The 27064-nt window shown below is 46.9% G+C and overlaps 1 protein-coding gene across 3 annotated transcripts in view; it reads left to right on the top strand.

The window, feature by feature from the left end:
* Positions 1–27064, top strand: part of PRKAG2 (protein kinase AMP-activated non-catalytic subunit gamma 2) — a 154288-nt gene that overhangs the window by 86131 nt on the left and 41093 nt on the right. For 2 of the 3 annotated variants that reach the window (XM_015852865.2, XM_015852864.2), the window contains exon 4: positions 24410–24624. In XM_015852865.2, coding sequence (XP_015708351.1) covers positions 24410–24624 — 215 coding nt within the window. Of the gene's footprint in view, positions 1–1801; positions 2281–24409; positions 24625–27064 lie in introns of those variants that run through there. The other variant, XM_015852866.2, reaches the window with a different exon arrangement.

The following is a 27064-nucleotide window of genomic DNA, read 5'->3' as shown; positions in this document are numbered from 1 at the left end:
GGTCTTGCTGCTTTCCTTAATAAGGGGGAATGAGTCCTCCCAGTGCAATGGCCCTGTACGAAGAGGTCATCAGCTCCTCTTTAGCCTTGGCCTCTACTGAAAAGGAGGCTGTTTCTCTGCTGAAGCAATACCAATTTTTATCTCATTAAAAAGGGATTTAAACTGTTTGGTTTCCGATGACATTAAGTCCTTCTCAGCAGTCTTTTGGCTACTGAAGAGGAAGGAATGCATTTTGAAGGAGGGGAAACTTGAAGTTCAGACTGTTTTGGTGTTGTGGGCAGTATTACTTGTGGCTTTGGACAAAGCAAAACTCAAAGAGAACTTGATAACTGTCTTCAGACACATAGATGGCACCTTTGCTGTTCCTCTGGGTCCCTGAAGTCCCAGGACACCCCTGTGTTGATTCCTCGGTGGCAATAGTATCTCTGAGAGATCTCAGCTTGCAAGCAATCTGCATGCATGAAAGTCTTTTTGCCAGTATTTCTGGCCATTTTTTCTTTATAAGGATTATAAGACCCCTGAGCAATCACGGACACAACGAGAAAGTATGTTTCTTTGCAGAAATAAAATGTGATAAGGCCTTTAATTCTTCCTAGGTATTAAAAAGATAAGATTCTATTACTCTAGATTAGACGCATAGGGTTTGATTTTTGAAAGCTCTGAGCACCAGGTTCCAATGACAGCCAGAGGAAAGGCTGGCACTGAGACTTTGAGATAAAGCTTTCAATTTAACAGAGGTTTTACCATAATTATGATCTGGTTTTGGGGTGGTGCTGTGTGGAGCCAGGTTTTGGACTCCGTGATCCTTATGGATCCCTTATGGATCCCTTATGGATACCTTCCAACTCAGGATATCCTATGATTCTGTAATAACTGCTGCAAGGCCGGCTCTGGTAGTTTGGTTATGACTTGGGTAATGCCTGCATCCCTCCCCACCTGCCCAACTCCAGCCCACACTGCTCATCCCTTTCCTAAAGAACAGCTCAATACATACGGGTACAAAGCCTACCATGATACATACCTGCCTGCAGGGAAGAGCAGCAGCCCATGAACATTAGGAAGAACTTCACAGAAAGGGTAGTTAGGTACTGGAATAGGCTCCCCAGGGAGGTGGTTGAATCGCCATCCCTGGTTGTGTTTAAGAGCCGTTTAGAATGTGGTACTCAGGGATATGATTTAGTGTAGGGTTTTTAGAGTTAGGCTTCTGGTTAGGTTATGGTTGGACTTGATGATCTTCAAGGTCTTTTCCAACCTGGGTAAATCTATGATTTTATGATTCTATGAAATGCTTGTCTCATTAAAAAGATCACAAAGTAGATTTCAATTGTGCTGCAAACAGCTGTCCCAGGTGCTTTTCCCTTTGCAGCAAATTTGAATAGGGCAAACTGTTGATACACATAGCACAAGGAGGGCTTGCCACTGGAGAAAGTCCAGCCTGTAACTTTGGAAACACTTTCAGTTCGTGTTATGAATTGGCTCGTTCCCATTCAGCCATTTGTCATTAGCTGCAGAGGGCTGGGCACATCTGAGCTCATCGATAGGCAGCGGGGCCGGGCTGTCCCTGCAAAGACCTCGCGCTCATGAATCAAAATAGTTGGGTGATGTCATGGCACGGTGCGAGCGTGCCCGGGTCGCCTGGTGCCAGGAATTGTCTGTACAGGGGTGGTTTCCTTTTACAGCCTTTTAAAGAGTCATCATGCTGAGCTGCACATGACAATCCCCTTCAAGAGGGCCAGTGGTGCCTCTGCACGCTTAGTGGTTTTTAAACAGGGGAGCTTACGGGTGCTCACTGACCCTTTCTGCATGAGTGGAGCTGCTGGGAAATATTCCACTCTCTGAGGCTTCTGACAGCCAGGGGCTGCGGGCTGGGCAGACTTTGATCCCATCCCACTACTCACAGCCAGTTCCTGCACGCTGGAATTACGAACCTGCCAGTTTCAGCATCCTGCTGGGGACCCTCACCCCACCAAGACCACAACCAAGTGCCTGGGGGCTGAATCTCCAGCAAGCTGCCCTCTTGTCCTGACCACACGGTCCTCCTGGAGCTTTATTTTCTTGCCCGTGGTCTGTGGGTACAGGTGACACATTGTCTGCCCCTTGTGCCTCCTTTGGATTACAGCTGTGATTTCTTCTTTGCAACGGGGCATGACCGACAGCTGCTGCTGCGTGGTTGTATGCTGCAGCTCATGAAGCGTTTCGGGAGCTTCAGGGGGAGCAAGAAGAGGAAGGAGCAGTACAAAGGTGTGGAGAGACGCTGGTCTGACCCTCGTGGCCTCTTAGGTAGGGATAAGCAACGCTTCCCAGCAGGATGTGGGGCTGTTGGTCCTTCTGGGTGGGGGTATCAGGTAACTGAGCAACAGTTTTGTGGTTCCTAATTCCACTGACTGAACTGTGCAGTTGTTGCAGGGGTTATATATACGTTACTTGGCACCAGGGGGGGACGTCTGAGCAGACACTTCTAACACACAGAAATAATCTTTAGGAAAAGAGTGATATTGCAGCTTTACAGTGAACCCTACAAAATCCATTCAAAAGAGACTAATATGACTAATATGGTTTTCATTGTAAAACAAACAGTGACTAACTGCTGACTTAGGGCCAGCACTGTGCATTCAAAGGTGAATTTAAAGCAGAAAAGAAATGCGTATCAATCTGATAAGTTACCTGTTTAAAAAGATACCTTTCTGATACCACAGTCTGCTGTGTAGTTGTGTTGGAGGTGCACCTCTGTTAATCAGAAACTTTTCGTGGTCACAAAGAGGGAACTGCAGTGCAGGGGCTGAGCTGGGGAACATCACACATTTGCTGGGACACAACAGGGTCTGGATTAATAAAGGGCAGTGGAGAAACGGTGATGTTTAATGCATTTCCTATATTGATTAATGGTAGCTGATTCACAGCACTGTGCTTCCCCAAAGACCACAAGTTCTGCTGAAAGGTTCTGCCCCGTGACCAAGAGGTTTAAAAATGAGTTTCAGTGTCAGCAGCACCAGGCAGAGATCAGAGAGACAGACTCATTCAGCGGGTCTGCAAGGCTCCGGTGCAGGCTGCGTCACTCTGGAGTCAGTGCACTAAATCCAGCGGGGTTGGGAAGGTGTGAGTTGTGCTGGACCATGTGGGTGGTGCAGAGAGGCGCATGCAGATGTAGTGACTACCAGCTGCTATTGATGGTTGAGCGGCTGCCCACCCACAGAGCTGTTTTATCTATTATTTGGTGTTCTGTGATTTATTTAGTGGCCAGCTGTGATGTCTGTAAGATGTCATAGCAAAAGCTTCTCTTTTTTTCCCCCTGTTTTGTGCAATGAAATGTTTAAATCTATGGTATCCTGTGCCTTGTTCTGCACTGCCCTGAAGCAACTTGTGGGCTCCTGTAGGGGACCCAGCGGAGTTTTCTCCTTCCCTCTGCTGCCTATGGGGCAGGGTGGCTGTGTGCTGCTGCAGGGCAGTGTGCTGTAATGGATAGGCCCCCTGGCATTTCTGAAGGGGACAGCTTTCTGGCCCCAGTGAGGCTCATTGCTCTGCCCTTTAAAGGACACCATCCATTCCACAACAGATTGAATAACACATGCAAAAGGTGCAGTGTTGAAAGCGTTTCTTCCTTGTGTCCATCATGGAAAACCCTCTGCCTCGCAGGCGGCTGCAGTGAACCTGGAGCTGCTACATGCACTGGTGTTGTGCCTCAAACCACTCCCTTTGGATGCTTTTGGCTTCACTGAGCTGCACAGGAGCTGCTCAGCCTCTGCCTTTCCACTCTCAAGACGTGTAGATTTGCATTGTAGAGGATGGAGCTGAGACCCATCCAGCGAGACAGTGCCAAAGGCTTGAGGCAGGCCTGGCTGCAGCCCTCGAGCAGTCCTGAGGGCTCCTTCCCTGTCAGTGTGCTGGCTGGGTATCATTTGGGTCTAAATTAGAGCTAATTTAGGTGTTAGCTTGCTGGAATTGGTCTCAGACCCCATACATACAAGTGCAAATGTGCATCCCTGCTACACCACTCTGTCCCAGAGAGAAGGGCTGGAACACGTCCCCAAGTTGCTGCGTTTTAGAATGACTTTAAAGCAGCTCTGAGGCTCAGCCCACATGGAAATGTCTTCACCTCTAGGTATGAAACCACAGAATCATTTAGCCTGGAAAAGGAGATCAAGATCACCAGGGCCAGCCATGAACCTGATCTCATCACTAAACCACGGTCCCTAGTGTCACATCCAGGTGTCCCTCAAATACCTCCAGCGATGGAGACTCCACCACCTCCCTGGGCAGCCCATTCCAACTCCTGCACACCCTCTCCATGAAGGAATTCTTCCCAACATCCAACCTAAACCTCCCTTTGTGCAGCTGCTGTAAAAGAACTGCATAAAACCCTAAAATCGTGCTGCTCTTCACAAGCAGCTAAAACCATCAGGCATGAGAAGCTGAGACTGCTTTGGTTTGTTAATGATTTTCTCTCCTGGTTTTCATGCTCTGTTGAGCTGACAGGGATTTTAGATAATGTGCAGCCCTGGCTGATCAGTGCTGATTAATCTTGTACTGCAGAGAGCTCCGGGATGTGGAAGCTGTGAGATTTCTGTGTTTGGTTGTCAGGAAGAAGGAAAGCAATGACAAAATGTGGTGAAATGCCTGAGACCTTATTTTTAAAGCCAGTTGCTGCCCTGTGCTGCTGTTTTCTGTAAATACTCATTCTGAAGCATTTGTGTCTGCAAGACCTGCAGGGCCGGGATCCCTTTGGGAGTGAGGGGAAAGGAGATTCACTGAGGTGGAAGAGGAGAAACTGAGACAGAAGGGAGCCTGGTACTGACTGTGAGTGGGAGCAGATGCAGCATTAGCCCATTGCTGAAAGCAGATGATATCTGTAGGTACATGAATTCTGGTCACAGAATTGCAGGGCTTAGAGGGGACCTCAAGTGATCAAGTCCAGACCCCCACCCCCTTCCACTCCCTCCATCCCCACCCCGAAGCAGATTCCCTGCAGTAGTTTGCACAGGCAGGAGTCCAGACAGATCTTGAATATCTCCAGAGAAGGAGAATCCACAGCAGTTAATGATTTCCACACATGATCAAAAACTGCACTCTCATCCTTTCTGCCTCCATTGGGAGTACTACGGTGCTCTTCCTTTGCTTCCTCCTACTTTTACTTTGCTATTCGTGGCTCTGACTCTCAGAAGAATAACTATACGAGAAGCCTGTTATCCCAGACTGACTTCTGCTGCAATTGCAATTGCAGGAGTGAAATCTAAAAGATGCTGTTAAGGCAGTTTGTTTGCTAGGCTTATGGGATCAGCAGGTCCCTGGAATTGCTGGGATTTGGCTGTTTTCCACTTTCAGCTTTATTCTTGTCCAACCTAAAAGCAGTTCAAGGACTCAGAGATGCCTTGAGAGGTGTGATTTAACACCTCAAAATCGTTGGAGCTGTTTTATTGTCATTACAGATTCATGCTGAAAGGTAAAGGCTTAGGTCTTGAGAGCAAAACACTGCTCCAGGAGCAAGCTTTGTGCAGCTGGCAGGAATTGGCCGGGCTGGAAAGGTCACACAGCCGTGCTTGGCTCAGGGACACAGCCCAGCACATTGGCACAGAGGAGTTCCCTTCTTAGCTTGTCCTTTCCCTGCTCCTCCTCGGATGAAGTTAGGGCGACTTAACTTGAAGAGGGATGATAGGATTAGCTGATATTAATTAAGAACATCCTGTTGATTCTTCAGAGTTTGTTCCAGGCATCGGAAAACAGCTGTTTCCCCAGGCTGTGTTCTCAGCAGGGGAACAAGGGGCCTTTTGAAATGCTCAGAGCTACAGTAACTGGATTGTTCCAACAGACGCTGCCCGTCTGGCCCTGTGGCTTTAGTTCAGTCCATACAAGATCCATAATGAAGCATAAGGGACTCCCAGGGCAAGGTGATGCTGCTGGGAGGAGCAGAGAACATGTGAGGTCTCTGCTGCTTTCTGCTGGCATCATGTGGTTGTGGCTTAGAGCATCACAGGCAGTGGGAGGAAGATGTAGTGAATCATAGAACCATAGAATATCCCGAGTTGGAAGGGAACAATAAGGACCACCAAGAACAGCTCCCGGCTCTGAGCAGGAGCACCCAAAACTCAAACCCTATGTCTGAGAGTGCTGTCCAAATGCTTCTTGAACTCCAGCAGCATTTAGACCTCAAGAGATGCCTGTCCTATGGCATCCAACTGGGGTAAGAGGACACATTTCAGAGCAGAGAGCTCCTGGAGTGGGGTTCCCTTCAGAGAACATCAGTGGACATGTTTGCACAGACTGGGGAGGAGCTAAGAGACGTCTGCAGTGAATGAGCTAAGAGTTAGTCTATAGCAGTAGAGTCTGTTGAATTTCTGTTACGTAACAGTTCAGTTCCATTTCAGTGCTTTTGTATAACTTTGTTTATCCTACACAGAAATGAAACTCTTCAAAATTATTGCATAGTGCACTAGAGACACTGAACAAGAAAGATTAGGACAAGAAACCAACTGAAGGGATGCAGGCAATGGAGAAATGAGCTAGACTGGAAGTGTTCAAGGTCATGTTGGATGGGCAGCCTGGTCTAGTACTGGATATGGAGGATGGTGGCCCTGCATGTGGCAGGGGGCTGGAACTTGATGCCCATTGGGTCCCAAGCAGTTCTATGATGATTCTATGATTCTACGGTCTGTTTCCAAGCAGATGGCGGCTAGTATTAAAGGTTACTTTCTGGCTGGTTGACACAGATGAAGCATGGTCTGCTGAGTCCAGGACAGTCCTTAAGGCAGCCCTGAGCAGAGCAATGCGTGGTACACTGAGCACTGCCCTGTGGGGTGACATCCCCACTGACCAGTTGGAGGAACGACCATAGATCTGCATCTGTATTAGCAACCTATCACTACAGCATCTCCTCCTAACCCTAACCCTAACCCTAACCCTAACCCTAACCCTAACCCTAACCCTAACCCTAACCCTAACCCTAACCCTAACCCTAACCCTAAACGCCCTAACCCTAACCCTAACCCTAACCCTAACCCTAAACCACCCTGACACTAAAAATGGATAGCTTTGGTCTCCAGTAGAGAAAACCAAAGGAAGTCAAAAGGGACAGTGATAGTGGATGCTGGTGAGAGGGAGCACTAATCTCAGTCCTCAATTCTCTTCAATCTTAATGCATATTATTGCAAGGAAAAAGGTCAGATTATTTCTTATGATGTATTTTGGACATTTGCTGCTTTTACACCATCTGGGGATCTGCCCCATATTCTACACCTCTTCACTTGGTGCTCTTCTTAATCAGTTTTGGGGCTATGAAGAAATGGCACTGTGAAGTGAATAGAAACTCTCAGTTCATTCCCAAACAGGAGGCATGGAGGTTTGAAAATAGAAATGTAATTCTTTAGAACAGAGTTAAATCATGTGTTGATTTTACTGGTGGCGTGAAGCTCACAGGCTTCCCTGTGCTTGTTGTCACCTATGTCTGGGGACAGCAGGAATCCCCAGAGCCCTTGTCTGGCATAAGGAAGTGAGAGCAAACAGATCATGGGCACTGAGCACATTGCCTCAAGGACCTGTGCATCCCCAGCTGGCCAAGTCTCCAGGGAACAGGAGCTGAGGTTGACTGTCAGATTTGAGCTTGTTTCCTTCCTTCCTAAAAGGGTCCCAGGCTTGTTTTGCAGTGTGGATAGGTCTGCACAGCACTGCAAGCAGTGCAGTTCTAGTTTGCATCTTGCTCTTTACCTTCTTTCCTGGTAAGAGTCAGGCATCCAGCAGGTTAGATCCCATCTCTGGTGTTGCAATAGCTTGCAATAAACAGGCCACGTAGGTTTGGACTTGACCCTTTCTGCTTCTGAAAACAGCAGTCCGACCCCCCCTCCCCATCTCCTCCTCTCCCCCCAAATCCAAAGTAAACACCAAAAGAAGGGATCGACCTTATAAGCTGTTAAATACTCAGAGGTAGTTGGTGCTTCTGGAAATGAAATGTAATGTCTGACATTTCTTAATGTCTTGTTTCAAGGCCTTGTCTCAGACCTTGGGCTGCTTGGAGTCAAGCACTGGCACTTATGGGCTCACAGCTGCTTTGAAGACTGAGAGGTTTGGTTACTAACATGGGCAACTCTTTGTGTTGTTCACTCAGCTGTAGATCATGCGGTTTCTTTAACAGAAGGATACTACACATTAATACTGTCATACAAACAGTAGAAAATGGACTATTTTGTGATAATTGTAGTCAGGACTGCAATAAGGGCACCTCCTGTTTAGGAATAGGATACATGATTGCTTTGAAACTCATTTTCAGTTCAAACACAAGCGTAGATGTAGCAGGTCAGGCCAACCATCCATCCCGATCAGTCTCTTTGTAATACAAATACATGGAGGAGTATGAGAGCAGGACAGGAATATGAGGTGCTTTCTTGATACACTCTCCCATCCTCCTGCACTTTGTGTGGCTCATGTCCTGATCTAGAGCGGCTGTTTTGTAGCTCCGATGAGTTTTTCTTCCATGACCTTATGCAATTGCTTTTCAAAACCAAACTTGTAGTACCAGTTCTGCAGCTGAAGAACATGTATCAGGAATATGCCCTTACACTTGTTTTGAGCCTTCCATGTGCCATTTTCCTTCCCTGTTTGCCATCTTTATCCCAATCCCCCTGCTCATCTTTCCTAATCTGAAAAGTAATCCCATACCTTCAGACACCTTGTCAGCCTTCTCTGCAACTTTTGTAGTTCTTTGGAGTCCTCTTTGAGGCTGATCCTGCAGAATCCCATGGTTACCTATTGCAGTGCATGGCCTGGAGTCTTTCTGGATCTCTGCATTACGAAGGTGCCTTTGGGCAGAGCCCACAGCTGACAAGGCCCATTTACTTCTGTAGACTGTCCACTGTGGCACATAACCATAAGACTTCCCATGTGGCTGCTCACCTGAAAGCTTGGTCTTCATAGGGTAGTTTTTCTACAAAGAATGTGTATATTTGCAAGGTGAGATAAGCATATAAAGGCAAAAGCATTTCTCATCCCACTGATAGGATTAGGAAGGTAGCTTTGTAAGGGCTGTAATAAAGATAGCGAGGAATAGTTGGCTATCTGATAGATGGTAGAATGATAAACCTGGAAAAGCACTGTGATGTGTTTTATCTACCTGGAAGATTTCAGTCAGTAACTGAATCAGCAAGGGCAGAGTTGAACCTCTGAAGACAAGTTCAGCTGTTCACACGGGTGCCTATGGTAAAGTGAATCCCTAAAAAGCAGAGTTGTGTCCTTATTATTTCCTTGGCTCGTGTCCCGCTATCTAATCAGCCTTTGCACATGTCAGCAGCACATCCAGAATAAGAAAGTGCCGTGTGGAGTGTGTGAACTGGAATTAGAGGTGTGATAATGAGCCAGACCGTGTGAGACAATGGAAAGGCTGCACGGCATTTGCATTCCTCTAGCCGAAGAAATGATGTATGTGCAAATGAGTCGGGTTTTGTTCTGTTTTCATCGATCAATCCCATTTGACTGCAAGGGGAGCCCCGCTTTGTGATCCCCACACTGCCTCAAATACCCTAAATGGTTATTAACTCTGACTATTAATTCTGACTAGAGTTGTCAAGGTGCAAGGAGGGAAAGCAAGAGGCTGACGATGCAGAGGGGAGATGTGATGTGCAGAGTGGATACAAGAGAGGTTAGAAGTGATGGGCAGGACAAGATCAGCATCTGAATGCTGAATTTACTCCCATCCCTGGGTGGCACCCATATCTCCATGCCTGTGGGAGGAGAACACTTCCAAACCTACCCCAGCTGAGCCCTGTGTGCTCTGAGGTGCCAGAGTTCCTCTGGGCTGAGCTGGCAGCTGGAAGAGAAGGATCTAAGACACAAGAGCTTGAATCCCTGTGGTGTAAAGGTCTGAGGAGCACACAGCGGAGAGGCAAGAACAGAACGCTGGCTGGTAGATTGGAAATGGGAACTCGCATGGAAATCCTGGATGTGTCCCATTATGTACCAGTAAAAGGAACGTATCAGGACAAGGAGATGCAGGGGAAGCTGATTATGTTCTTTGCAATAATATCCTTTTCAAAGACACTGAGGAAATACCTTCTCATGAACCAGAAAGGTGAGATGAGAAACTCAGCAAAGCACTGACACAGGAACAGGTCCCAGCTCTGTGTGTGCTCTGGTGTTCTGAAGGATCTGAGAATGAAATAGCTGGATTATATTAAAACGTATTATTTTGCAGGGAAATGATAGGATGATGCCCTGCTTTCCTCCATGCCCTCAGTCTCCTAAGACCTCACTTGAACCTTCTGCAAAGGCTTGACAAAAGAAATCTGACTGATGTGGTTTTAAAAGCCGCTGTGAGAGGCTGTGCAGGAAAATGAGTTGTTACAAGAAGAGGAATTACTGTAGCAGATGCAAATTGGGGCTGTCTTCGCTGCGCTGCTGGATTGCGTTTCACCCCAGCTGACTCCTGCTCACACGCGGGAGTTTCTGACAAGGTTCTCAGATGCCTTAAGGCTGCTCTGTGGCTTGAGGTGTGGTGAGCCATAGTGTTGAGCTGGTCTCTTTTCAGTAGTGCGTGGGATAGGACGAGGGGTAATTGGGATGAAAGTACAGCATAGAAGTTCCGCACAAATGTGCGGAAGAACTTCTTTACAGTGAGGTGACGGAGCACTGGAACAGGCTGCCAGGGAGGTGGTGGAGTCTCCTTCTCTGGAGATATTCAAGACCCGCCTGGACGCCTTCCTGTGCGACCTGCTATAGGGAGCCTGCTTTGGCGGGACTCGATGATCTCTAGAGGTCCCTTCCAACCCCTACAATTCTGTGATTCTGTAATGTGCTGTGGTCTGCTTACAGAGGGGGAGCAATAGCATGTTCAGGATTTATTTCACCTTTTTACTGAAGAGAGTAATCCTGAACCACAGGGAGATGATGGAATTTGGCCAGGATGGAATCGGCATCAAAGAAGAAGTGAAATTTGATGTCCTTGCCAAAAGCTCACCCCAAGACTTGCTATTTCAGACTGCATTTCTCTGCTGAAGCAGATATGGTGATGATATCTGCATGCTGGCTCGTACTGGACAGTGTGGTTTATGTGGAACCATGTACATCAGCATTGCTGGTGTAGTTTTGTTTTGCACATTTGCATCATATGGCTCACCTGCCCTGCTGAGGTGCATGAAGACGGGACAAGCTTTGCCTTCTGCTTGGGTTGCAGCCACGTAGCACAGGGGCTGGTTTGCCCTCAGATGCTTTCAGCCATGTTGGTGTCTTTCAGTTTGCATACCCATGGGCAGCATTCTGTGCTCAGTTATCCCCACCCACACAACTCCCATCAGCGCACATTTCACGTGGCCACTTGCATCTGCAGAGGGTTTTGCATATTTTATTCCAGTTTCAATAGCTGGGTGACAGGTAGAGGGACAAAGGATGACCTGCTGCTGAACGGGGGCTCAGTTACTTGAGCTGATCATCCCAGATCGTTTCAGAGGAGAGAAGGATATGCCATCACTTTGAAACAGCTGAAGCATCTGGAACAGGCTCCCCAGGGAAGTGGCTGTGGCTCCAAGCCTTCCAGTTTCAGACTTAATGCTCTTTGTGAGTCCCTTCCAACATGCGATATGCCATGTCTCTTTGATTTGGATGTTCTAGGTGCTGACGCAGACGTGTTGTTGTTGTGCTGTGGGCTTCACAGGGTTAACTCTAGGTAATGCCTTGTCTGAGGCTCTATAGAGGGACTTGAGAGCTCTTCCCAGGCCAAGCAATGAATAACCACATCCCACAAACAGCCTCTGTGAGGGATCTGAAGCTTCTGAGAAGCTGCTGGGGCACTCAGAGGCCAGGAGCAGCACCTGGACCACCTCATGGAGGCTGGGCAGAACTTCAACCAGTTCTCCTCCTTGCTCTTAAAAGCTCATTGGTAATAGCTGTTAATATTGCATCCCTTTTGTTTCAGGAGGAAATTTTGAGCAGCAGAGTGGAAGAACGCTGCCATTAGAGTTACTGAGGAAGATAAAGCAGAAAAATAATGATGGCTCCCTTCAAATGAGAAAGATTGCCAACACCACAATGAGCTCACACCCTTGTTTATCCTCTTTTGGATGCTAAGTCATAGAGACCATCCCTACTCAGCCAGCCAGAAAGGACATTTGTCTAGGAAGGAAGTAGCAGCAAAAGCTCACCTACCCCTTTGGATTTCATGTCCAGCCCATCCTGGAGAGATGAGCCCACAGGTTTTTTTTTGGGTATTTCACAGTTAAAGGGACAGCTTGGAGTCCAGACATCAGGGTACAAAATCTGGCTCTGGTTCTGAAGTGGTTTCAAATCTCCCACATTCATTTTGTGGGGGTTTTCCCACTTTAAGGCTCTTTCTCTTTCTGAGGCCACAGAAGCTAAGGGGAAAACCAGCAGGCTTATGTTTGGGAAACAGGTCAACAGTCTTGCTCAATGTGGGCAAGCAGACTGTGAAATCCTGTTTCTCTGTACTGGTTTTTGGCCATGTCAGCAGGGAGAGAGGTGAGCAAGAGCAGAGAAATTCAGGCAATGGTTAGGATTCCCCTACCTGGTCTGAGACTTACTGTATGATGCTTACAATGAGAGAGGGGAAATGAAGACTTAAGGTTTTGTTCTTATTATGTACAACATAATTCTGTTAACATAATCCCAAATCTTCACCTGAGTAACACTGATGAAAAATGAATCATCTAGAGCAGAACTTAGCTTTATACTCACTTTATTTTGACTGTACATGCAGAGCTTTGGGCGTGTTGCTCCTGTTCTTCACTTTGCAGCATCCAAGAAGGGGAGCAGAGCTCTGTGGGATGCCAGTGCTTGAACTGGTGTTTAGATTGAAATTGAATCAGTGTGTAAAACACCCTGAGAACATGGGGAGCCCAAGAGCAGCTCATGTAGACCTCTCTGGCAGCCATGGCCATGTTCAGGCCCAGTGTTCTTCCCTTCTGCCTGGGGTGGGCACACACAGCCCCAGCTCTACTCCTGGGTGGTAGCCTTGGCTTATACACATATCAACAACCTTGTGTGCATCCCCAGGGGGAGTTTTATAGAGAACTGTTGTACGAGGGCAGCAGCTCAGTGTGGAAACTACAGAAGTCTCCACTTGCAGTTCCAGACCCACACATGGAGGTGGGGAAAGGCCCAGCAGTTGCCAGCAGCACGGCTGGGGCTGCATGAGAGCCATGAAAATCCCCCAGGGGTGGGCTGCAGTATGGGGAGATAGAAACAGCTTGGGCCTCAAATAGTTCTTTGTTTTTGATATGGGTATGTCTTACAGTTGCTAATGCGTGGAAGAAAGGTTTTGTGGCATTTCAATACAATTCAATCTATCTACTGCAGTGCTGAGCAGGGCAGCTCTGTGCTCCTGTATGAGAACTAGAGGGCTGGGCTGCCACTGGGGAGCTCCAGGAATGCTGGAAAGAGCCTGACTCAAATCCAAGGGGAATGGAATTACAGAAGGTGGAAAGAGGCTCAGATTTGAAAGCTCCTGAAAGTGAGAAAGCTCTGAATCATGGCATCACAGAATGGTTTGGTTGGAAGGGACCTTAAAGCTCATCCAGTTCCAGCCTCCTGCCATGGACAAAGACATCTCCACCAGCTCAGGCTGCCCAGGGCCCCATCCAGCCTGGCCCTGAGCACCTCCAGGGATGGGACATCCACAGCTCTCTGAACAGCTGTGCTGGGGCCTCACTGCCTTCAGCACAAAGAATTTCTTCCCTGTACTTCATCTGGATCTACCCCCTTTTTGTTTAAAGCTATTACCCTTTATCCTATAATTACATTCCCTGATAGAGTCCCTACACAGCTTTCTTTTGTTTCTCTTTGGATGCTGGAAGGCCACCATGAGGTCTCCTCAGAGCGTTCTTTTCTCCAGCCTGTACAACCACAGCCCTCTCAACCTGTATCCATAGGAGAGGTGCTCCGGCCCTCTGAGCATCCTCGAAGCCTCCTCTGGCCCTGCCTGCATTTAAGGAAAAGCAGAACAAAGCCATTAGCTACATTACACACTAGTGGCGTACCATGCTGGAGCAGAGGAATAAAGTCCATACAGGGACAAAACAGCATGTTACAAACTGTATTTTATACCCAGCCTCTGAGCCAGAGTGTATAAGGCTACCAGGATGGGTAGGCTGCTATTTTTGCTTACATCTTATTACAGATTATGCTTTACATAATGGATGTTAATGCTACACTAGGTTTGAATCCAAAGGACAATGTGTAGCTCAAAGGATAGATTGCACCTGGGTTCTCAGGGGAAGGAGCTGCTCTGGGTAAGTCTAATGGATGCTCATTTCTGCGGAGCCCCACACACTCCACTGGTGAGGTCTTTCGTCTGCTGGGCTTTGTTTTACATTATTAATTAGCCACACTGTGCTTCCAAGCACTTCAGACCCTTCTTAAGTTGCAATTTGATCAATTGATATGCAGTACACCACAGGTATAAATAACCCTATTGCATTAAAGCGACACTTTAAGTAGTTCTGTGGCCAGAGAATGCATCTAGGAAGAACTTCTCAGAGCCCGGTCATGACTCTGCGTTGCTTTAGAAATCCTCCACTACCCACTGCTTTGGTCTTGAAAAATGCCTGTTGTTCTGAGCAAATTGATTAGCACTTTTAAGAGGCAGCACAGTATAAACATGCATTACTGGGTGCTTTAAGGCGGTTGTATTGGCAATAACTCTCCACAGAAAAGAAAGCTGCCACTTGGAAGGGGTCTGTAGAGTGGTTAATCCCCATAGAACAGCAGCTGGCTCCCTGCAAGGTCCTCGTTTCTTCTGCTGGTGTAAAAACATTTGTCTTCTGCCAGTTCGTTTGGGTGATTGTTTCCAGATCTAACCCTGAATTTGGCCTCTGTTCATCGGGATGAGGTTTGACAGATGACAGAGAGGGATCTTGGATTTTAAAGAGCTTTTGGATCCGCCTGAAAGTTCTACAGGAGAGTCCAGAGCTGAGTAAAGGAGGGACATAGTGACCGTGACTGCCTGTAAATAAACATTCAAAGGCATTTCCTCACCTTTGTACACCCTGCTGTCAGATGGCTCCCCTGCTTTCCATCTACGTTTCTCCCGTCTTGGCTTCATTTCATTTAGAGAACCCCCTTGTGCCAATCAAACCACGTGGCTCCAGGCGCTGGGGGGAAGCTGACAGCTCAGAGGAGAGGAAGGAGATCGAGGGAAAGGTTTTCCTGGATCACATTCTGGCATGTGACCGGGAATCACAGGTCTGCAGCACGCGTCCCCCACCTCCAGCACCATCCACATGCCGGTCACACTCTGACACTGGATCTGCAGCAACTGTTGCTGCTGGCGTGTGTTTAATCTTCAGCGGGATTGGAAACAGAGCCAGAGCAAAATGTCATCAAAACTCCCAGCAAGGAAGGCATAGAAAAGAATATACAGATGTGAATGAAAAAGGCGTGATTTTTGTTGGTTTGAGCAGAGGAAATGGGATGTCGTCTTTGGGATTGTTTAACATGTCAGATCAAATGCTCTAAAATATAGTTTGTAATACACTGTCACTCCTGCACGGACTGATTTCTGTCCTTGTGTTGCTCAGTGCTGCAGGATGGAGCTTGGTGGCCGGGAGCCCAGCAACAGGGGAGGACACAGGACATGGGGAAGAAAGGTCAGAGCTCAGTGTAGTGACAAAGTGACTCAGTGCTGTCTGTCAGGGACCTGTTTCCTAACTGCACACCACTGAGGGCCTCCACAACCTGCACTCTTATCTTGGCTGTTCAGTGGCTGACCCTGCTCTGGTTCTGACCCTTTTTGTTTCTGCAGCACTCAGCTTTAGCCCAGCCCCTGCTCGGCTCTGATTATTTTCTGTCGCACTCAAGAGCTTTGATTCACCGTCAGAGCCCTTTAATTTCACTGCAGTTTTGTTTACCCTGATGAAGCAATGCACTCAGAGCAAGACAAATAATTCTCTTTTTGATGAAGCTCCCAACCTCTCACCCCTCCTGCTCTGCCCACTGGCACATCCAGCCTCCCTCTCTCTTCTTGCTGCTGCCACAGTTACATGGACAGCAAAGCTCCTCTATCAGCCATGTTTGCTGCTCTTAGCTCTGTAAAGTTTGAAGGCCGTGCTAGGAAATTGCTCACACCCAAGCTCCAGGGTTCCATGGGGTAAGCAAACCTGGCACAGCCCATGCCGCGCCGTCAGGCTGAGCTCCTTTTGCATCATCACGATGGCCAGTGCAAAGGCAAATGCTGTCAGACATCCTGCACTTGGCTCCACACACGGTGTGAATACCTCAGGCACCAGCTCTGCACGGCCAGTGCCAGCCACGTGGTGCTCCGGGCATCAGCTGCCTGGGTTGGTGCTCAGCTTGTGCCCCACGTCCAGCTCAGCTCAGCTGTTCCCACCTGCGTCATGTTCAGGTCCAGCAGAACTCCAGGATGTGGCTTTGTGTTCAGCCCTTCCCGTAGCAAGGGTTTGGAACTAGATGATCTTTGAGTTCCTTTCCAACCCAAACCATTCCATGACCTGACTGGTTCTGCACTGGGCAGCAGCAGCTGGATCTCAGCATCAAACTCCATGTCACCAGTGCTCAGGAAGCTGGGGAAATGCAGAGCAGCTTGCTGCCTGCAGACATGCCTGAAAACTTGTCACATTCCACTTCTAGAGGCACATTCAATATGAGCGACTTTCTGAGAGGGAGTCCTGGCTACATGGGGTATATGCAGAGATCAGGATAGAACTGGTCTTGTCTTGAGCTGCTGGTGCTTCGAGGAGCAGCCTGCAGCACTGTCTGGCTGTAAATACCAAAAACAACCCGGTTTCCAGCACAACAGTGACTTGTTAAGAGGAGAAAACAGCTCATGGTGTATTTTCAGAAACGAGGTCAAAATAGTGCAGCCGGGGAGGGAAGTGACTGCTGCGGTGGGTTGGTAATCAGATACAAAGCCTTTCCCTCCTACCTTAAATCCAGCCTTGGTCAGCAGTGTTTGAATCTTTTATCGTCTGACAGTTGCTCACTGTGGCCTTTGCAGTGATGGCTTTGCTCAGTGACATCTGAGTCAGTGCTTGCATACCCAGCACCCAGGGCTGGCTGTGCATCCCCTGAGCCCTACAGTACCGGCTATGGGGGAGCTGCAGGGATGCACACAACTTCTTTCTTCCCTGAAGGAAAACTTTCAGCTTATCCTGTCACTGGGCACCATCGAAAAGAGCCCGGCCCCATCCATGTGACTGTCACCCTTTAGATATTTATAAGCACTGATAAGATCCCCTCAGCTTTCTCTTCTCCAGGCTGAGCAGCCCTAAGTCTCTCAGCCTTTCCTTGTAAGGGAGATGCTCCCAGCCCCCATTATCTCTGTATCCCCACACTGGACTCTCTCCAGCAGTTCTCTGTCTTTCTTGAACTGGGAAGCCCAGAACTGGACACAGTGCTCCAGCAGAGCAGTGGGGAGGATCACCTCCTATCTGGGAGGTACCGTACGGGCCATGCTCTTTGGAATGCAGCCCAGGATAGCAAGAAGGCCAATGGTTCCCTCCTCTTTGTGTTCAGGTGGGTTTAAGGCCTTAAATAAAAGGTTGAAGACTTGGCCATTAAATTAATGAAAACCACAGAGCAGACCATTGGATCACCATCCATAAGCTGTTCTCTACTTTAGGCCCTTCTTTTAGTAATGGATGTAGCTTTTATACTTGTCCCCAGTAGAAAGATATAATGAGATCAGGTATTGTAAACCTGTCTAGACTTCTTTGGTACAGCAGCCAGTTGGAGCTGTTGCTGATTTCTCCCATTGAAATCTATTGACAGTATTGGCATTCATATTGTAGCCTTCATATGCATCCCTGATTGCTGAGCCTTCGGGACCTGCTGTCCTAGTCACAGTGGCAGCAAACTTCAAGGAAGGGCCTCTGCAGGTTCACTCACCTGATACAATGAAAGCATCAAACACAGTGTTTGCTTTGAGTCATTTGCATGGCTGCCAGATTTGCCTTGATTCTATAGTATAAAATCTGCTGGTCCTCTGGGTTTCTCACTTCTCTGTGAAGAACCACGGTTGGGCCTCCTGGGATCTGTGAAATCCCTGCCCTGAGTTACAGCATTAACCCCAACACAAAGAGAAGCTGGCTCAAGTAGCAACACAAGCTGTCCATGCAGAGCCTGGTGGGCAGGAATGGGACTGATGTCTCTGGAGATTTGTTAGAGAGAAGGAAATGCAGAGGGAGAAGGGAAGGAGACACATGCAAGGGGATGAGGGCTCTTGTGATGGGAGGAAAGGCAAAGAGCAACGGTAGATATCAAATAGATCACATTGCCCCACTGTGTGGGGGAAATCTCTGCCATGAAGGTGTCCCCTGCTATGTGGACTTTTCTGCTCGTGTACTCACTCCCTGGATACCCTGAGTGCTTTTGGCTGCTGGTGTTTTCGGATGCTTTGCAGCAGGAATGACAGCTCAGAGCAGTAAAACAAGCCAGGAATGTGACTGCTGTCATGTGCTGGAGGCACGCTGTAGTAGTGGCCTGGGGTGAAGCCGGGGTTGGGTGACACAGGAGGGGAAGGATTTCCTGGAGAGGAACATCACCTGCCCAGCCCTCTGGAAAATGTGAGCGTGAGCTGCTGAAACTCTCCAGGCTGTGCTGTGTTCTGCACCGAAGCTCAGCTGAAAGCACAGCGCGGTACCAGTGAAGGCAATGGCAACTGTGCTGCCAAGTAGCATAAGGCAGAAGAGCAGGCCAGCAGCAATCTATTTGCAATCAGACAAGTGCCACAAAGTCATCTGTCATTGCTCCAGAAGGCTCAGGTAGGTGTGCTTGAGAGCACCGTGCTGTTTCCTATGCACCATATGTGCAGAAAGAGATTAATTCCCGGGTTAGCAAGATGAGAGCTGTGATGAGACAGAAGCCTGAGTCAGGCACAGTGGGGAGAGGCAAATGTCACAGGCTGCAGCCGTCCACAGGCTCCTGTTGAGTTCTGAATGGAGCCAGAGTGAGGGAGACTTTTGTTGTTCTTTTAATAAGAGAAGAACAGAGGTTTTGAAAAACACAAACTTCAGAAGCAAAGAAACGGCACATTTTGGCTTTGTTCTTTAGTGATGGCCACTAAAGAACAAAGCCAAAGTCAACAGGACTCTGCAGGCCAGGGTCTGTTCTGGAGGAGACAGTTCTGGTTGCTGTAATAGCACCAAGGAATTGTAGGTTACAGCTTTCTGCAAAGCTTATCTGGAAACGAAGCAGCAAGGAAAGCCTGGGATGAGACAGACAGCCGAGGTTAATATGGAAATTGCTGCTGGATGTTTGCTGCAGCAGCCGGACCCGGCATCTTAAAATAAAACCCAAAGTTATTTCATTAAAGGCTGTGATGCTGAACACGCAGTACTCTGTGAGAGTTTAAGTGCCAGGTGGTGCGTTAAGTAAATAAAGCAGCCCTGCTGTGGGCATTGTTTCCCCAGCAGCCGGCCGTGACCAGCGCGCAGTACAAGTGCCCATGTGAATCCCTGCCATGTGATGCGGCGCTGTGCTGCCCGATGCGCTGACACCGGCTGGGAGGGCAGTGCAGGCTTTCCTCCAGCATTATCACGGTGTTGATAAGGGTCAGCTATTGCACGTGGCTTATTTGCATGGGTTGGCAGCCACCCACAAGTCATCTGGTTTGGATCATGAAAAGAAACTGAAAAGCTTCCCGGGCGCTATCAGTTACATTTCAGGATATATTAACTAGTAAGAGTGCTTTTATTTTGCTATTTACCAGCACGTTGTACAACATTTGGAGTCAATATCACCGGCACCACGTGAATAAGAACAGCCAGCAGCCACTTACCTGCTCTGAGCTTCCAAGTTTGGCTGCCATTACGTGGCGTTGAACTTCATTTCACATGATTTGCATCGATTTGCTCACGTGCCAGAATTAACATGCTATTGTGTCTGAAGAGTGAATCAGCCTAACGAGCAGCGGGCTCAGTGCAGATCCGCTGCTGCTTCTGACTACTTATAATTCAGCAGCCGCAGTCTGCCTGTTTCTTGGTGCCGGTGCCAGCTGGGGAATGCAAATGGAAGGGCAGCGCTGTCCTGGGAAGGAACCAGACTAAAAGTGTCACTTGGAGCCACTGCGAATGGAAACTTCCCTGTTGGTTTTTTTTTTTCCTTTTCCTTTTTTCTTTAGAAGTTTCAGTCTGAGTGATACATGAATACACCCCATATATAAGCCTGAAAAGCTATTGTAGCAACAATGTTATTGCTATCCATGGCGTTATCTGCTTGCTCAGGTAGGGGACATGAGAAAACTGAAGTGTGATTCCTAGGATTTAAACTGCCAAAGTGTTTTGTTTGTCACTGCCCGTAACTTTCAGCAGCTTTAAGAACTTCACCTTCAGCACATCAGAGTAAATGGGATGGTTAGCAGCCAGTTTCTGGCTGTTTTCTTTGGCCACTGGACAGTGCAGCTCTGCAGGACACCCAAGCCCACCCTTTTGCAAAGGAGTGTTTGCTTATCATTGGCAGTGCAGTCTGTGGGCAGGCGGTCCTGAATCCCATGGGGCAGAGGTTCTTTCTGTTGAGGGGTGGATTGGAGCTCTGAGCAGAACGAGGCATAGCACAGCTGATAAATGAAAGGGAGGCTTTGGCAGCGCCCCTGGGCTGTGAGCATCCTGCCCTACATCCCACCAGGCCAGGCATGACGTGCAGGTGACAGTGTTAATTGTGGGCCTCACCCAAGGACTCAGGAGGATGGCCACCCTTCTCTTTGGAGTCCACAGACGGCCTTTCAGCATTCATCCTTTCCTGTTATACCTTGCTGGAAGGCTGGTTTGCATCAGAATGCTCAAGTAGGTGAGTGGAGATTTTAACGCCATGCAAAATAAGGGCTTTATTTAAAAGAAATAGTTGCACATATCTAAGGAAACAAGTGGTAGCAGTGTTATTTTTGTACGTCTGTGACTAACAAATGCTATCTTGGGCTAAAGCTGTGGGCTCTGCTGTTACAGTGGTGTTTTCTAGAGGCTCTTCTATCCAACATGTGATGTGGGTGAGATCCAAGCTAGTGCTGTGCAAAGGCAGGCATAGAACTGAATGTCGGGCCGTTGCTGCAGGCAACCCCGTCACAGGGAAAGGGCCCCATTTAGATCAAAAATAAGACTGATGCTATTTAGAGTTGTTATGGTCTCACAAATAGATTTTGAATAAGATACTCAGTGATCCTTACGGATCCTCATGGGAATATTCTGTGATTCTTTGATAAAACTGGCCTAGGGCAATCAACAGAAAATACAGCACAAAGCCTTCTGTTGGCCAGCGATACAATAACTAATCCAGAATTTTCCCCTCTTCTTTATCTTTCTGCCTAGAACTGTTGTGTTAATCTAATGGAGAATAAAAAAAGGAAGAGCGATTTAGTTTGTCGACATGAAACTACCCCACTTGATTACGCATTTCATTGTCTGATGAAAGAAACATTAGCATTAGAGATAATTATGTGCCATACCAGTTCATCTCATTATCAGCAGCAGCTGAGTTTGCAGGCAGCTTCAGAGTCTCTTTTCCTCTCTGAAATCCTCATCTGTACTGAACTTTTCAGCTTCATTACAGAGACATCTAGAACTGGTGGCTGCGTTTTAGTGCCCAGTTGTTTAACATGGGATATAATCTGTATTTCCTTCTCCTCGATCCATTTCTTCTGCAGTAGACCAGCACAGCAACTACACTCACACATGCCTGTATATTTACATCTATTCCATCTGTTTAGATGGCAGTTCAACAGGATTCTGTTAACACAAAGTTCTGTTACTCCTGAAGTGATTTACTCTTGGGTATACGTTGGAGATTTTCCTTCTTTAATGCCACAGACTTTTATACAGTTCTTAATAGGGTTTTGGATCCAGGCTGGATGTGACTCTGGGCAGCCTGCTCTGGTGGTTGGTGACCCTGCACATAGCAGGGGGTTGAAACTGGATGATTATTATGGTCCTTTTCAACACAGGCCATTATGATTCCATGATTCTATGATTCAAGCATTGAGCTGCAGAATAGCAGCAAAGCCTTTTGTTTTAATTATCATAGAACTACATATAATTTCCTTCAACCTCAGCAGCACAGAAATGTGTATAAAACAGGTACAACAGTAGTGCTACGAGGTGAGTTTATAAATAGCAAATGTTGAAAAGCCTAATACATAATTGAATCTGATGCCTTTCAAAAGAATGATGATTTTCTCTCCAACTCTGTGCAGAAATGATAACAGAAAAGTGAAGCTGAAGTGCATCAGGGTGTGCCTTGCTTTGAGTTCTTCAGTGTTAAGATCCCATGAGACAGAGACTGTTCTAAGGATCAAAGTATCTGGAGCCACAGACACTCGTCATCTATAACAGCTCATGTTGAGTGTCCCAAGAGGAGGCTCACCATCACGGGCTGTTATGAAATGGAAGGCACGCTGTCTGCAAGGAACTTCACTGCATGTGCTGTTACACATTTGCAATAATTCTCATGGGATGTAAGCGATGTTACTTCCTTGGTCTCCTTTGATCCACATCTTCCTGTGCCCTTTAGCCGTCCTTTCTGCTTGTATGGCAGTCCTGTCAGGTTCCCTTATGCCTGGTAATAACGCTTCTGGCAGAGCTTGTTAATCCTGGAAATCTTTTGTAGACTTGCAGATACATTAGCACACAGTGAGCACACTCCAGCAGTAAGAATTTAAGATCTAATGGTGTTTTTCTCCCTTTTAGTGGTTTTACATTTGCATCAATTACAGCTACCATCCACCTCAAACCCCACTCTGAGCTCTCAGGAAACATTTGTACATCCATAAAAACACAGAAGATCAGAGCATCTTTCCCAGAACGATTCATCTCTATCTGCAAGCAGAAACTGTCCTTTTAGTCCTTCAGAAAATGGCACACGCTCAAACCTCACTAAAATCAGTAGCGCTGAGGACATCCCAAACACTGGGGCCGTTCATTCTCCTTGCCCCTCTCTGTGGCATGGCAGCGTGCAGCAATGCCCGCAACACCCATCTCCATTGCATTTGTGATAAGTGCTGCTTGGTTGGCAGAGCTCTAATGAAACATATCCTCGGAGGGCAGCTGCAGTTCCAAAAGACAGCTCCATGATCAGCAGTTACTGCCGAGCTTTATCACTTAGGTTCCCAAAATACAAAGTATTCTCCATAAATGCTGTTTGTGAGGCAGGATGGGGACACTGAGAGGTAATAAATACCCTTTGAGGTCAATGAAAGACAGGATATAAACCTTCCCAAGGGTTCATTCAACCAGTGCTCTTGGTTCTGTAGGCATTTGATTGCAGAAGTGTTGGAGTACCAAGTGAGTTGTGCTAACATACTTTGCCCTGGGTTGCAAGAGAGGACCAGAGGAGGCTGTGTTTGCACCAATGCAAAGCCTCAGAGCAGAGGTATGCAGAAATCTCTGGTAGAACCATGAAAGCTCACAATGAGAAGGCAAACTAAACCTGCCTTGGAGATACGTTATCATGTTTTGAAGCTTTGTTTGGATGGCGTGGGGTTTCCTGCTTATTAGAAGCTATTCATGTGCTCCTTTTTGATGGACTTGAGTCCCTTGTGGACTCGTTGCATATCTACACAGATCTCTGGGAGTACAAGAAGTGAACCCAACTCAGAGGCCACATAGGTGCCCAAGCTCTGTCTGGCATCAGCTTTTATGACTTTAAATCCGCTCTGATTTATGCTGGCATAAAAGAATCTTCCTTTGTTTGCTGACAAGCATGTAGATACAACAAGAAACACAGATGTTGTAATGAATTTTCTAATTGGATGTGGATGTTTGTTCTTAAATGGATAATAAATACAGCTTAAATGATCTGTTTGATCACAACTCAGAACTGCCCTAAGAACACAACCTAAAATACAGCTGGGGTAGATATGTGCATCAGACAGAAACAGGCTGCTCACGAGACAAGTGATCAGCTGCTGATACTGATTCTCAGCACAAGAGAAAAATAATCTTTCCCCTCAAAGGTTGCTGAAAATAAACCTTGTTTGTAGGAGATGATTGCTGGGAGCCCTACAGAAAGTGGGCTGAGGCTCATGGCAAATACCCCCTATTTCTTTTTGCCTCTCCTCCTAATTTTGTTCTAACTGCTCACTGAGGCAGAATCATCAGAGTCAAGCAAAAGAATGCATTCAAGCTCTTGAGCCATTTGCCATGAGATAGAGGTAAGCCTGAGATTCACGGAAGCATTAAAATAGCAACAAGAAAGTGACACCAGTGCTGAGGATCGTTTTAGAAGTAAGGAAGCAGACGGGAGGTTAATAGAACAGAACCATAGAGTTCTCTCATCTTGCAAACACACCTCCCTGCACAATGGCTCAGACAGTTCACCCAGCCAAACAATTCACAGTCTGAATCCCCTATTACAAATAAGGGTGAGATATATGCTTTTAGCCTGGGGAAAGGTAATAAATATATGTATATATAGGTTTACTGTAAAGCTGAGATTTCTGCCTGCTTCTCTTCTGATTGTTAGTAATTATTCTTTTTTACAGCCTCTGGCCTCTCCTCTTCTCCATCTACCCCAACACAAGTGACCAAGCAGCCCACGTTTCCTCTTGAATCCTATAAGCATGAGCCCGAGAGACTAGAAACACGGATTCACTGTTCTTCTCCTCCGGACACAGGGCAGAGATTTTCTTTGCCTCCATCCCAAAGTGCAGCCAAGCCTCCTATAATGACACCATCTCCCTGTGCTACCTCAAAACCAGTAAGTAGAGCTTGTGTCCACTTCTCCACCGGGAAATGTACAGTGGTGCGTGTAAAACTGTTTCTCATACAATGAGATAGAGCTGGTGTGTCCATCCCGTGGAACAGAGGAATTTCATGTGCCCTACACCTCAGGCTTGTCTCAGCTCTCAGCGTTCATCTGGCAAGGCATTAGGAATCCAGAGGTGGGAGCTCTTCTTGTGAGGCAACCAAATAACAACAAATTCTTGCACTATGCTCAAATGAGCTTTGCAGTGGCTATAGAGTTTTGCATGCATTGCTGATGCCACTTTAGAGAAGGATACAGTTTTATTTAGGATTGTCTTTTATCTCCCTTGAAAGGAGCAGATGAGAAGGCGAGCAGCCAAGGAGAGCAGATCAAAAAGAAATTCACAGCGTGAGCTGCAGGGTTTTGAGTTCCTGCTGCCTCAGGAGTCTGAGATCACTGGGAAAACTGCAGTCTAATGGCACTGGTTGCTGCCACACTGCCTGCCCCAGCTCACAGAACACAAGGGCAGAACTACCTGGGTATTTAAGCAGGCCCCAGGTAGCAGCAGTGTCTTTGTAGGGGTGGTTTCTTTAGCTCCCAGGAATGCAGGAACTCCGCAGTTCCAGGAAAATGTGGAATCCAACCTCTGATAATTCTACTCTGCTACATCTGCACTGCATGTCTTTGCCTTCCCTCCCCCCCTCCCCCAGCCCTTCTGTCCAGTCTAAGCCTCACAGTAATCACTGCTCTTTTCTTCTATGCTCCTCTGCCTTCTGGATATGCTAAGCCAGCAGTCCCACATTTCCTCCTTCATGTCCAGCACCTCCATAGGAGTGGCTGCAGCCATTACATCACCTGTGTCTGGGTGCTGCGACCATTTGCTCTTACAAATAATAGACATTTTCATTCACTGATTCTGGGTTCTGTGACCATTTGCTCTTACAAATAATAGACATTTTCACTCTCTGCTCATTACATCCTGTTGTATGCGAAGCCAACTTTGTTCTGTACTAAGGAAGCCAGACTCCTTGCAAAATAAACACCTTCTTGTTCTGCCACTATGCAAAAGTTAAGAATTAAAAATACTGAATAATATCAATCCTACACTCATAGTTAGGAACTCCAGTGATTACCTTCCTCCAGACCATTTGCTGCCTTTCCATGTAAGGAGCAGCTTTGGGACACACAAGTTATGAAATTCAGAGGCTTGCAGGACACAGGAATGTTTGTGGTTGGCTTCAGTCTGTTGATCATCTCCTTGGCCTGTGAATGTGGTTTCTGTTCAGCTGCTACTCTGGGGTCGGTTGTATCTGCTAGAACAGCCACTGAGAGACAGATATTAGTTTTTATTTGTTTTTAATGATTTGTTGCTTGGGACAATAAGGAAGGAGAATTCCTGGCAAGTACTTACCAGCTGTTGTGGTTCAGTGTCTGTACAACAGAGTCTGGATGGAAACTCAATATGTTGAACTTAATTATCTCCCATTTAACAGATGCAGAAAAACATATAAAAGATACGTAGGATGTACAACACCCGACCTTCTTTGTTTTGTATACTTTGTTTTTGTACTCTTTGTTTTACATCTATCTCATTTATAAGAGTGCACAGGGCAGAAGTGAATCGTTAGGTTTTCATTTCACTAAGTTATTTCCCTTTTGCGTTCCCTCACAAATGTGACAACACCCTGAATACCGCATTTCAGACATTTCAGTTCTTCTGAGTCATGGGTTAAATACGCGTTTTCAAGGTGAAGATGTCATAAACAGATGAAGGTCCATTTCTTGTTTACTTAGATCACTGTTTCTCAGCATAATGATTCCACAAATCTTAAAAGCATTATAAATTATAGGATGAATGGTTTCACAGTGGACACTCTTCAGTTTAATGACAGAGCAGCTTTTATGTTGACGATTGAAAGGAGAGGTTGACTCTTATCTACGAGGGTTCTGTCAACTCAAATCTCATTACATTGTTTAATTAGTGATGATAATGTGTGTGATCCTAAAACTATTATAAATGATTCATGGTTGCAGAATACACTGCAATAGCAAAGAGGAGCCAGAGCTGGAAGTTCTGCTGAAAAAAGCCCAACAAATGAACCAATGGATGAGTATAGGAACGTGTAGCAGCAGGGCTTGGAACTCAGACCATTTTTACATCTACCTGCATTTGAAGCTGATTATGTGCTTGCTTTTTATACGTCTGAGTCTGAGGCACTGAATGGTTAAATCTGCTCAAGAATAGATAAGAACAAAGATATTTGTTTCCCAGCAGATGTAATCACCACTTTTGTGTTTTGGTGGCACTCAGTGTGTGTTCATTCACTGTGATTTTTAACTCTTTTATTCTCGTAAGGGGAATGAAAAGCAGGAGACAGTCCCTGACAGAGGGAGATGCTGCTTCTACAGGGAGCATCTCAATGCAGTGCATAGACCTCAGCAGATAACCCCA

This window comes from Coturnix japonica, chromosome 2 (genome assembly GCF_001577835.2).
Source record: "Coturnix japonica isolate 7356 chromosome 2, Coturnix japonica 2.1, whole genome shotgun sequence".
NCBI classification, from domain to species: Eukaryota; Metazoa; Chordata; class Aves; order Galliformes; family Phasianidae; genus Coturnix; species Coturnix japonica.
The sequence above is the reverse complement of the archived record's forward strand: the minus strand, read 5'-3'. Positions and strand labels throughout refer to the sequence as shown.